This window comes from Phaethon lepturus, unplaced genomic scaffold (assembly GCF_000687285.1).
Source record: "Phaethon lepturus isolate BGI_N335 unplaced genomic scaffold, ASM68728v1 scaffold19612, whole genome shotgun sequence".
Taxonomy (NCBI): domain Eukaryota; kingdom Metazoa; phylum Chordata; class Aves; order Phaethontiformes; family Phaethontidae; genus Phaethon; species Phaethon lepturus.
Genome location: NW_010524331.1, coordinates 56395 through 68391, shown reverse-complemented (window position 1 = coordinate 68391; position 11997 = coordinate 56395). Strand labels below are relative to the sequence as shown.

Genomic DNA, 11997 nt, shown 5'->3' with positions numbered 1-11997 from the left:
CGGGGGCTCAGGCCGCAACTCATGAATTGGTTAAGAGGATCTAGTCAAGCTGTTTCTGAACTTAGGGGAAGGTCTGCTTTAATGTCTGCTTGCAAGGGATTAGAATAAACATCTAGAAGGCTTATGTGTTTTTTAAGTAGCTGCCTGATTATTAAAATAATTATCTCAGGCTGAAGCCTTTAAAAGTTAGTAGAACAATGTACAAGAAAACTTAGGGTGAAGGATGATCTTGCATTCTTAGTGTGTCGTTTTTTTAAAACGCTTTTTTCCAGTGACAATGTCTGTGACAAAAGGATACAAAGATTCTAAGCTCTGAGTTTTAAATTTGAATTTAGTTTATAATTTTGTGTCATGCTTATTTATCTGTGAGCAATGCTCTTAGCAGTTGCTAAAAGTAACTATTAGCTGAAATGTAAACATAGGAGGGCCATTTTATTTGTACAAGGAAGCAGTTGTTACACATGATGATTTCTTGTTGTTTGTTTGTTTGTTTGTTTGTTTTTTAAGGAATTCCATAGTAGGACAATGTGTTACCTGCTTTTAGGGAGGTGAATTATAATACAGGTTTAGTGTTCAGCAGATATTAAAGCCTTTTCCCCTCCCTAATAGATTTATTTCAAAAATAGAAGAAGTATTGAATGACTGGAAACTTATTGGGATCTCTTCAGGCAAACCTCTAGAAAAGGTCAGTTACTGCTTCTGAATTTTCTTACAGAATTTGAATTACTAACTAATTGTGCGCATATGTATTACTTGTATTGCCGTTTTCTTAGTTGTGGCAGATAATGATTTGCCTTGGGGAATTTCACTTGTAAAAGTGGCAATTTGACAAACAGTTGCTGTAAATGTATTGGTGAGCTGTCTGCCAAACAGGCTATTTCCCTGATACAATTAGATCTTCATAAAGGGTCTAGTGATATTTTTTTTTTTTTTTACTCACAGTTTTGAATCTTGAAACATAGTTGAAGCTGTTCTAAATTCTTAAGGCGTTTCTTTTTGCTCTGCCTTGTGCCTTTGTCACGCCTCACAGGCTTATGGTTGAGGTTTGCGTAGTACTATTTGTGACTCAGTATGTTTCATAGATGAGAGAGATTTTTTTCAAAGTCTAATTAGAGTCGTTGTAGTGCTTTCTCAGTCCTGTAAAATGCAGAGGAAGTTGCTGAGCACTTCTGCATACTAGTGCAAATGAATTTAGCTGTTCTGGACTGGATGGCTGCTGAGCAATTTTATGTTTCTTAATTTTAGGCAGGGTCCAAAGTATTTAGAACATAACATTATGTTATTGAATGAACTAGTTTTCAACCTTAGCTGTTAGTGTATTCCCACATGTCTTCCTTTCTAGATCAGACCTCTCTTCTTGTTTTCCAGTGGGAAGACACCCTTTACAGATCAAAGCGTTGTCCGAGTTGCTTTGTTTTAGTAGCAGTATACAATTCTGTAGCGATGTTCATTTTTTTCCTAGAAACTTTCCTGTGCTGTATTTTTGTTTAAAAGTTCATTATCCTTACATGCAGAAGTTTTGCAAGTTATAGATACAAAATCATTTATCAGTGAAAGCATATTCGAAGTAAATATTAAAGTAGTATTTGCATAGAATGGTATAGATACAGGTAAAATCCCAGGTGGGAAACTTCTGTCTTTGGGCAAAGTTGAGGGTGCATACGCTTGAGATGCTATGCCATACAATTCTGAAGACTTTCGGTGGGATATCTGGTCATTGACATGAACATGATTATTGGCAACATGAATTTGAGCATTCAGCTACCTTTATAACGAAGTGCTTTGAGAATTGTTTTTTTGAATTAAACCATGCTTAGCTATTTAAGAGTAAACATTTAGCAGTAGAAAAAGATGAATAAATATTATAGATTGTGTAGGCAGTATAATTTTTAAGGTTTATGAATGTTAACCTAAATTTATGCGATCGAGTATCTTTTTTTATATGCAGGGTGTGTACACCACAGGAGCATGGGAAGAGAAATCAGATGAAATTTCATTTGCAGACTTCAAATTCTCAATTACCCATCATTATCTTGTACAAGAACCCAGTGACAAAGATGGGAAAGAAGAACTGGTAGAAGGTAGCTGATAGTTCTTAGATGCCTGTAAAGATATGACAAAAGACAATTTCAGCATGTGGAATTCACAGTGTGTTGATTTGCTTCTGTGTGAAACTTTGTGGCATCTGATGGGTGTGATCTGACATTTTTGCTTTTAGTGTGCCTTCCATTCAACAAATTGCTAATATAAGTAAATTGTAAGTCAGCTGAATGGATGCTGGTGGTCTTCTTATGTATCAATTTTTTTCACAGATGCCCTTCCTCTGCCTATGCAGGACTTGCTGTGCGTGAACAATGACTTTCCTCCTAGAGCTCACTGTCTGGTAAGATGGTACGTATGCTGCCTCTCGTCTTTAATACAAATAAACATAGCAATTGAAAAATCTTTGCTGGCACAATCACTTGTTTGTTTTTTTTTTTCCCCATCAAGGGTTAAAGCTTAAGTAAAATGAGTCTTTGTACTGGGCACAGGAAAGGTTTGCACCATAGTGGGCCTATCTTTACTTTTTTCCCCCACAAAATATGTTTTTCCTGAATTTCATAGACTGACCAAACTTTTATATTTGTAATATTTGCATGTGTCCTTAAAAAGGAAAGCTGCAGCACCTTAAGAAACAAAACCAGCCAAATACTTAGTAATGCAAATCTTTAGCACATTATATATAAAAACCACCTCTCTAGAACAATATTATAAAGAGTTACAGTTGTCATTAACATGAAGGAAAAAATTCAAGACTGATGGCCCTGTAAGTCCTCACATTATTTTGAGTTTTAGTGTTTGAATGCTGTTAAACTCCAGTAGTTTTGTGATTTGAGAATCTGCAGCATTCCATGCTGTACCTCTGAAAGAGGTACTCATATCAAAATAGCAGATTCCACAGTGTTGTTGACAGGTTGTTCAGGTTACAGTATTTCTAAAAACTCTGTATTTCAGGTGATTTGTTAAAAAAAACAGAAATATGCTCTTTTTTCTCTCTCTCTTAAGGTATGGCTTACGTGAGTTTGTGGTTATTGCTCCAGCTGCAAATAATGATGCAGTTCTTAGTGAATCCAAATGTAACCTTTTGCTGAGTTCTGTTTCCATTGCATTGGGAAACACTGGCTGGTAGGTGAAAGTGTAAGCCTTCTTACATGTCCAGGTGAAATTCTAGCATACTGCTGTTGTGAGGAAAAAGTATTACATTGTTAGCAAAATATATTCAGAGTTTGTTGTATTTGCACCATAATATTGTTATGGAAGGATTTAAAAAAAACAACAAAAAAAGCTTTTTTTAAAAAAAAAAAGTTAAAAAAATCAGTCGTCTTTTAAAAGCTGACAAGTTGTTGGAATAAGTGGTGTACAAAATACAACTTTTGGAAGAGGATTTCTTCCCTGTATGTGGTAACAGTAACTTTCTAATATTCCTTAAAAATATTTAAACTTAAAATTGGGTAACTGAAGTCATGGATAGGGCTTTACTTATGACATGATAATTTGTTGGGCGTTCAATTTAATGGTGAAGTTAACTATTTTTCTGTGATTCCTATTAAGCATTTTAAACTGTGTTCCACTAAGACATAATGTATTCTGAAGAATATTAAATTTTGTTGAAATTATGTTAAAATATATAGCTAGTTTTAAAGATTACAAGACAGAATGACATTTTAAGTAACCTGAAATACTCGTGTTTTATAGTCAGGTACCACTGTTTGTGCAGATACATCATAAATGGCGACGAATGTATGTTGGAGAATGTCAGGGTCCAGGAGTTCGAACTGACTTCGAAATGGTTCATCTTCGCAAGGTGCCAAATCAGTATACTCATTTATCGGGATTACTAGATATCTTCAAATCCAAGATTGTAAGTGTATCTGAATGTATATAACTGATCCTAAGACTAATAATTTATTACCTGGTTGCTTGCAGGTTCACTTCTATCTTCTAGGGATTTTTTTTTTTTTTTGTAAGGATGCCAATACTAACAAAGTCTTTTTCCAGATATTGCCAGTATCTAGTGATAAAGAGTGAAAGTTGGTATGGATTTTGTTCTTCAAGTGTTCTTCTTTTTTATTTTCCACTGGTGTGCGAAAGAATGAGTCTGTTTTACAGACTCCTTGTAACAACCCTCTCTTCCCCGTCCCCAAAACAAACTCTATTTTGCTGCTTAGTAGGAGAGAGGAGGGTTGGGGTGCTTTTTTATTTTGATACTTCGTAGCTCTCCATAGCTGAGTTAAGAGTGAAGAACAACATGATGAAATGTGAGGAGTGCACTGCTTTTTTATGCAGTGGTATGGCTGACTGCAACACTTCACAACAAATATTGGTAGTCAGCAATCTCATCAAAACACTGGGGAAAAAAATACTTAATGAAAACCTAATGCGTTCTGGGTCAGAGTTACTTGTGAGTTACCTGTTAAATGGAACATACGAATGCCTGGTGTTTCAGAAAGCTTATGTGCTTACTTTTACATGCAAGTGTCTTGTTGAGCAGTGGCTTTACAGAATTCTAATTATTAAATTACTAAATTCTTGGGGTGTTGCAATTCTGATAAAATTAGCTCTAATACAAGCTGCCATAACTAAGTTATGTTCAAGGCCTGAGGTGTTTGAGAGGATGTACTCTTTACACTGAGTTTTTTTTCCTCTAATATTTTCAAGGGATGCCCTTTAACACCACTGCCTCCTGTTAGTATGGCTATTCGGCTTACATACGTGCTTCAAGACTGGCAGCAGTATTTCTGGCCGCAGCAGCCGCCAGGTAGGAGATTTGTGTCCTCAGAATAACTTGCTTTTAGACAAACAGTCAGTGATAAAGAAAATGTTTGTGTATCTTGCCAGAAGAGTTAAAACATTTTCCACATTACTAGGAGATGCTTCAGTTAAAACTGAATACCATCCACTCCCTATGATAGGCTAGCAATCTTAAAGCTGCTCTGAAATGCCTGTGGCTTATGGTTATGACAGGTGTTTCGGTTAGGGCTGTGCCTAGAAATGTGCTGTTTTAAATTAATGTTTAGAGATATATCGATACTTCTAAAACGGTAGTATCTATTTGGAAAAAAAAGGGTGACTGACTGTGGATCTGTAAAGAATTCTGCCTTGCATGCCATAGGGGAACTTTTGGATTCACATTCTGGTAGGTGCTAGTCATTCACAGGAGTATTTGTCAATTTTTTCCATGAAGTAACTTATTTTAATACTTCACTATTTAAGTGTATTAACAATGGGAAAAGGAGAAAATATTAAGTGTACCTCACTTGAGGTAAAACTTTGGATTTTTGTTGTTGTTTACACAGTGCTAAGTAAGCCAAGCAGTTGATTGATTTATTTCTTTCATGCAGGAAACATTTCTGATCAAACCTTTTATTATAGTAGCCTTGTATGAGGGGGAAAAAGGGGAAAAGTAGTGTATAGTCCTTATACCAAACTACATACATTAGACATGATAAGTTTATGCTGTAGTGATGCTATTTAGGAAAAATAGAGTGAGTTTGCTTACTTGGTAATCTCACAATGAACTCTCATATGCTTACTTGGTGGTAATACTTTCTTCCTTGGGTGTCACGTATTTGTTTTTAACAGGCCTATTTATATATGAAGCATCAGAAAATGATTTGTAAACTTTTTCTGGCTCAAAGGTAGATAAATCTATAGGAAAAAAGTAGATGTGAGTTCCTTCTTAACACACATTGTTATTAGTGATCTGGTATTTTAGGCAGAAGGTGGTGGAACAATTAAAATGCCCAAGTTCTATTCTTGACTTGGTGCTAGTTTTATGTAATAAGGCTAAAGTATTTAGGGCACACTTAAAGGGACAGAACCTATGTGACCTTGGTCTGGTTACCTAATTGTTTGGCTTTCCTGTGCTTAAAAGAAAAAGTAATTTGTACACTAATCAAAAGTATGTTTTGAAGAAGTCTATAGTGAAGTTGCCCCTGTGTGCTTTGTAAACAGGCAGTGTTGAAAATATGTTTAAAACGAATCCTGTTCTTTATGGTCAGAGAAAATTAGTGCTTTTACTAAGTGATAGTTTCTCTTTGTAGGTAAACCAAGTTTACCTAAAGAACTTGGGAAGCTAGTTCTGCAGATTTTTTTTTTTTTTTAATTTCTGCAGACACAGAACTCAATGTTTTCTGTAGTCTCTCTCTGCTTTGTGGTAGTTATTCACTAAGTCAGGATCCCTGATTTGTAGTGAATGAGTTGTACCATTCTTATCATATCTCTTGATGTGAGCAGTTTGAATAAATTTTACTCTTTTAGAGGATTCTGGTTAAGGGAGCTAGTGGCATAGTGTGTTGCAGAAAATTGAAATGGATGAGATCATTTCTGCTGCTGTTGCTACATGCAGTTGTGGTTTTATGTTCATTGTGAAGAACTAGACCTGTACTTCATTACCCTCACTCAATTAGCTCTTCTGAAATAAAACCAAAGGATTTAAATAGGCCTTTCATCTCTGGAGAAGAAGGCGGGAGAAATTATGTAATTAAGTTATCCAAATACTTTATCTGTTCAAATACCTCAGTTGTTTTGTATGTAAACAGTTTGCCAGATGCATTTAAAATTAAGGATCGGATGTTGTAATAGCATTATTATAATGGCATTACAATACATTATTACCCATTTAAATTTTTCCTCAATGAAGGCTATCTATTTTTTGTTTATATATTTGAAGGATGTGATATGGGAAGTGGCTAAGGATGCTCGGAGGCATCTTTAAGCACCTGGAATTATAAGGAATCTCCTAGATCACTGGATTAAGTCTTTAACTGCAGGAGGCATAACATATCACTCAGTTCATAAAATTATCAGCCTTTTAAAAATAGTTGGTTTTTGACTCTTCAGAGTTGTTCTTCTGGAGTCTTCAGTTTCTGCTTGGAACCGATTTCCTGCCTAAATATTTTTGTGTCAAATTTGTGTCTTTTTGCTCTTGTGTCAACATTGGTTCTGTAAGGCTGCCTTTATAGCTGTCATCTTTGCCTGTATGAAGTGAGTAAGCTTCCCTCAACCACGGATGACAAGAATTTTACCTGTCTTTTTGAATGTCCAGTTGCATGATTACTTCCCTGTTTCTGCTGAAAACAATTACTTTGACTATATGCTAGGATTGTATTTTCATAGCTCTGTCACCTTAGCTGTTCAGCTATTCTCTGGTCATCCCACATGCTGCAGTCTTTTTACTGTGAAATTAAGATGATATGCTTCTTGAAATATTCCATAAATTCTGTATGGAAAATGTATTATCTGTCTTCAGATATAGATGCTCTAGTTGGGGGAGAAGTTGGAGGCCTTGAGTTTGGCAAGTTACCATTTGGTGCCTGTGAGGATCCTATTAGGTAAGATAAGAGTTCGGAAGATGGTGTTTTATAACTTCCTTAACGGAGGACGTAAAGGTACATTATTTCATATCTTAGTTTTGCCTGCTTATCACTTAATATGTCCCTAACAGATGATTTAATTATTCAAGTACATAAGAAACATCTGTGAAAAGTGATGGTCTAATATCAAATAAGACCATTTGCAAAATTGTCTAATGATGTTCAGAGTTCTAGCTCATAAATCTTTCACCATAAACTTCTGGAGTACTCCATTTATCTCTGAAACTGTTATGTTGAAATATACATTAACTGGAGATACACTTTTAAAAAGGTGTGCCTTCATTCAAGGGTTGGACTCGCTCTCATCTTTGACATTTGTAGAAGACAAATTGAGAGGGTCTGTAAACTGAGCTGTTACAAACCTGTCTGTGTCCTCTTCTGAACATCCCATCACTACTCAGCAAATCTAGGAATCATTTCAATGTATTAGACAGTGTTTAATGTTGTAGGCAATTAATGAAGTTGTTCTTTCCTCTGTACCTGGATACCTAGAATACAATACACAATTTCTGCTTTTGTAGAGAGGAGTTGTGAAAGAGTCCTGTATGCCAGGCATTAGTAAAGTTCATTGCAATACTGGGTGATACGCTGTAGAAAAACCAACAGTATGAATGTATGCAGTGAGAAAACTCATTGGTAAATATGACCATTTCTGGATGTAGCTGCAAAACACATAGAGGGACTTAAATATGAACTATCACAAATACCTTTCAAGATCTTAACTATGATGGAGGGAAAACTTTCTACTAGCACTGAAGGATTTAAATCTTCTTTTGTTTCAGTGAGCTTCATTTAGCTACTACATGGCCTCACCTAACGGAAGGTATCATTGTCGACAATGATGTTTATTCGTAAGTATTTTGTCTGAATTGCAAATACCTAGAAGTGTACTTTATTTGCTAACTACTGCATTTCAGTGACATCTAAAATGGTATGCATGGCTTTGTGTGCGAAAGAGAACGCATTTTGAGGAATGCTAAGGTAAGTTGATAGAACATCTCATTTGGGAAAACACCTTCTTTTGAAATGCATTTCTGTGTAAGAAAATATTGCATCATCATCTCAACTGAACATACACCTCCATTTTTGGGTATATTCTTATGCTAGACTTAAAAGTTTTGTGTATTGTGTATTTCTTGGAAAAGATGATAGTGGAATGTGGAAAGCAAAAAGAACTAACTGATTAACATCCCTCTCCCAAAAACTAACAATCAGATTTTTGGCTAAGCTTCCTAAAGAGGGAGAACAATGCATACCTATACTTCAGAAAGAAGATTTTAAAAAGTGGCTTATTGTTTTAATTAATGCAGAAATGAGTTTTCAACATTAATACACTTTAAAATAAGACAGCTTAGTTGTAACTGAATTGTTCTCTTGTGTTTCTTGTTCATTTTATGTATGTACATGAGAACAGGGACTCCTGCTTGCATTTTAAAGTGTTTGTTGTGTTTTCCTCTGTGATGTAGTGTATGTTGTGGCTTCCATGGCCTAAGTTGTTTTGATAGTCCATTTATTGAGAATTTGATACTCATCTCTTGCATACTTACGGTGACAGCATGACACTTTTTTTTTTTAAAGTGACCTGGATCCTACTCAAGCACCCCAGTGGTCCGTGAGAGTCAGAAAAGCAGATAACCCTCAGTGTCTATTGGGTAAGACATCACAATTACTTACCTTCTCTTATGGCTTTTAAGCTGTTAAGTTGTGAAGTTAGGTTTGAATTTTTGACCTGATGACCTTGGTTTCCTCACTTCCTATATTTTTTTGAGTGGGCAATATTTTGGGCTTCTTTTTCAAGAACATAAGCTTTGAAAAAAATTAAGTTTCTGTTGTAGGTTATTCTAAGTCTGTGTACCATGAGCTTCATTGCTGTTCTTACTTCACCAGGTTCCAGAGAATAAGCATTTACTCTATATGTTCTGTGAAAATTTAGATTTCCTAAAATCTTGAAATTTTATTAAGTGCCTTCTGTATATATCCATTTCCTTAGTTGAATCAATCTGCCTGACAGGCAGGATTGGTACGCCTGGAGAGCTGTACTATTGTCCATCCTCATGTTTTAGCTTGTGGGGAAAAGGGCTTCAAAACAAAACAAAAAAAATAAACATGCTGCAGAAGTTTAATCTTGCTTTGGGTGAAGAGGTGGATTAAACTGCATGCGAACTGTGCACTGAAGAGATGGCTGATAGCTCTCTAGGTTTGCATTTTCATAAGCTTTGATTATGTGGTTTAAAGATATTTGTGCTTCAGAACAAATTATCATGTTCCTTCAGCTGAAAAGAGAAAATTTGTGCTTCTCTGGGCATCATTTTGAGAGTTAGCTTATTGTTCAATGAGATTTTAATTGAGTAATTGTTCAGAAACTTTGTTTCTCTTACAGGTGACTTTCTTACTGAATTCTTCAAGCTGTGCCGTCGGAAGGAGTCAACTGATGAGATACTTGGAAGGTCTGCATTTGAAGAGGAAGGAAAAGGTAAAACTAAAATCTTGTTGATTTGTGTTACTTGTTTTAAATCATTTCATGGTATTTTACCTTCCCTATCCCCTTTTCCTGACTTGAGATCAATCAGTATTTACACTTGTAACTCTTAAGCATTTTCTGTAATAATCCTAGGAATTTTCTCATCAGTGTTACATGGTATGACTTCTCATGAGTTCTAGGTGAGCTTAGCTCCCAAAGTCCCAGAGGACAATTGCCTCTGTTATGGTTGTTTTCTTTCACTGGAAAACAAGAGCTTAAAATTTGACTACTGTGTACTAAGAGTTGGTTTTGAGCACACATCAAACAGATTTGTCAGCTCGTTTTATGTATTTTTGTATTTTTTCCACTTTTTTCTGCTTTTTGAAGTACTACGTAGTACACGTTTTAATAGCCAGTTTAAAGAGTCTTTGATCTGTCTGAAAAGCTTTGCTGTCATCCTGTCCCTTTTAAGGAAAACAAACAAAAAACCCCAAACAAACCAGAATTATCTGACCAACAGGTCATGCTTTATCCCAACAGTATAGGTACTGATGTCTTTTTGATGTCTCTACCTCTTTCTTGCACTTTTCTTGCTGTATATGGTGACCATTCCCGTCCTTCCTGCCTCTTGTTACCCTTCAAACGTGGCCTGTATCAATGTAATTTCTTTAGTTATACTTGGTCTTAGTTTTGAAGGAGCTCGCTAGTTAGCTTAGAAAGGTGTTAGACTGAGTAGGGTATATATTACTCCTGGTGCTTGACATACAGTCTCTTTAGCCCTCATTGTCTCTAATTTTCAGGCTGCTTATATTATTCACTCGAATTTGTCTGCCCTCTTTTTAACAATGTTAATTCATTTTATTGTAAGACAGATTCCAAAGTTCACCAGCAGCCGCAACTCTGGAAAAAATATTTTGATTTGAGGATTTACCTGAGGACTCTAAACCAGAATTGTGGTTACACCATGTAATGTGTTTTATATATATATATATATAAAAAACACATTACATGGTGTAAGCACTGTGTGTGTGTGTGTATATATATATATGTGGTGATTAATGCTGGATTTATTTAAGGCTTATCTAAAGCTTTAGCATACGCTTGAGCAGTCTTTGTTAGTCTTCGCTACCTACAATGTATTTGTTGGTATCGTGTGGAAACAAAACAAAACCAAAAACCAAAAAACACCCCCAAAAAACCACAAAAAAGCCCCCAACAAACACAAACGCCCCCCAAACAAAAAGTTAAACACTAGCTCTTAAGCAGGCTTTTGCTGATACACTGATAATTGTCTGCAAGTATGCAGTACTGCTACAGTAGGTGGCAGGCACTATCTACAGCCTTACTTCATTCAGTAAATTAAATCAAGGACAGTCTGTGACTCCTTTGTAACCTCATCCTCCTGCTTATTTTTGTGACTAAGAACAGTGAATATCAGGTATAGAACCTTGACGGCACAGGGGCGTAGCTCTGGTTAACAGCGTGTTAAAAAATCAATACAAGATAAACAGACTGAATATGACAGGTGAACTTTGAGAGAGATGGTCTTGTGTTTGCTTTGTTGTCATTATTTTTATTTTATTTTGTAGAGGTTGCTGATATTACCCATGCTTTGTCAAAGCTCACAGAGCCAGCACCAGTCCCAATCCATAAACTATCAGTCACAAATATGGTTCACAGTGCAAAGAAAAAAATTCGCAAACACAGAGGTGTAGATGAATCGCCTTTAAACAACGACGTTCTGAACACTATTCTTCTGGTGAGTTAGCTGTCCATGCACATTAATATAAACATGAATTTCATGCTTCCACTGATGCATTTGGTTTATAGTTTATAGCAGAATTTTAAATAAAAGCTTCTGATGTCAGTTCCATTATTTGGATTGTATTTATCAGCTTCTTGAAACAGCCTAAGTTGTTACAAGTCTGACCAATATAAATGGACTGAAAATGAACTCTGAACTCTGCTAAGAGTTTTAATTATAGCGATAGCTGGTATGGAACCAGCAGTAGCTTTATGGAGAAAGGGGGAAAAGCAGGAGAAACATACTGATGGAAGTTTGGATTTTTTTGTTTCTTCAAGTTCTTATTTCCTGATGCTGCTGACAAACTCGCAGATGGA

At 35.8% G+C, this 11997-nt stretch overlaps 1 protein-coding gene across 1 annotated transcript in view; it reads left to right on the top strand.

Moving 5' to 3' along the window:
• Positions 1–609: 609 nt before the first annotated feature.
• The window catches only part of RAB3GAP1 (RAB3 GTPase activating protein subunit 1 (catalytic)), a gene marked incomplete at its 5' end in the record, with an annotated part of 22567 nt that continues 11179 nt past the window's right edge, over positions 610–11997 (top strand). Inside the window, 12 exon segments of the mRNA XM_010282422.1 lie at positions 610–685; positions 1949–2081; positions 2313–2391; positions 3046–3165; positions 3736–3901; positions 4699–4798; positions 7292–7373; positions 8198–8266; positions 8994–9067; positions 9796–9888; positions 11466–11635; positions 11959–11997. The exon segment at positions 11959–11997 is cut by the window's right edge and continues 3 nt beyond it. Of these exon segments, the coding sequence (XP_010280724.1) occupies positions 610–685; positions 1949–2081; positions 2313–2391; positions 3046–3165; positions 3736–3901; positions 4699–4798; positions 7292–7373; positions 8198–8266; positions 8994–9067; positions 9796–9888; positions 11466–11635; positions 11959–11997 (1201 nt within the window).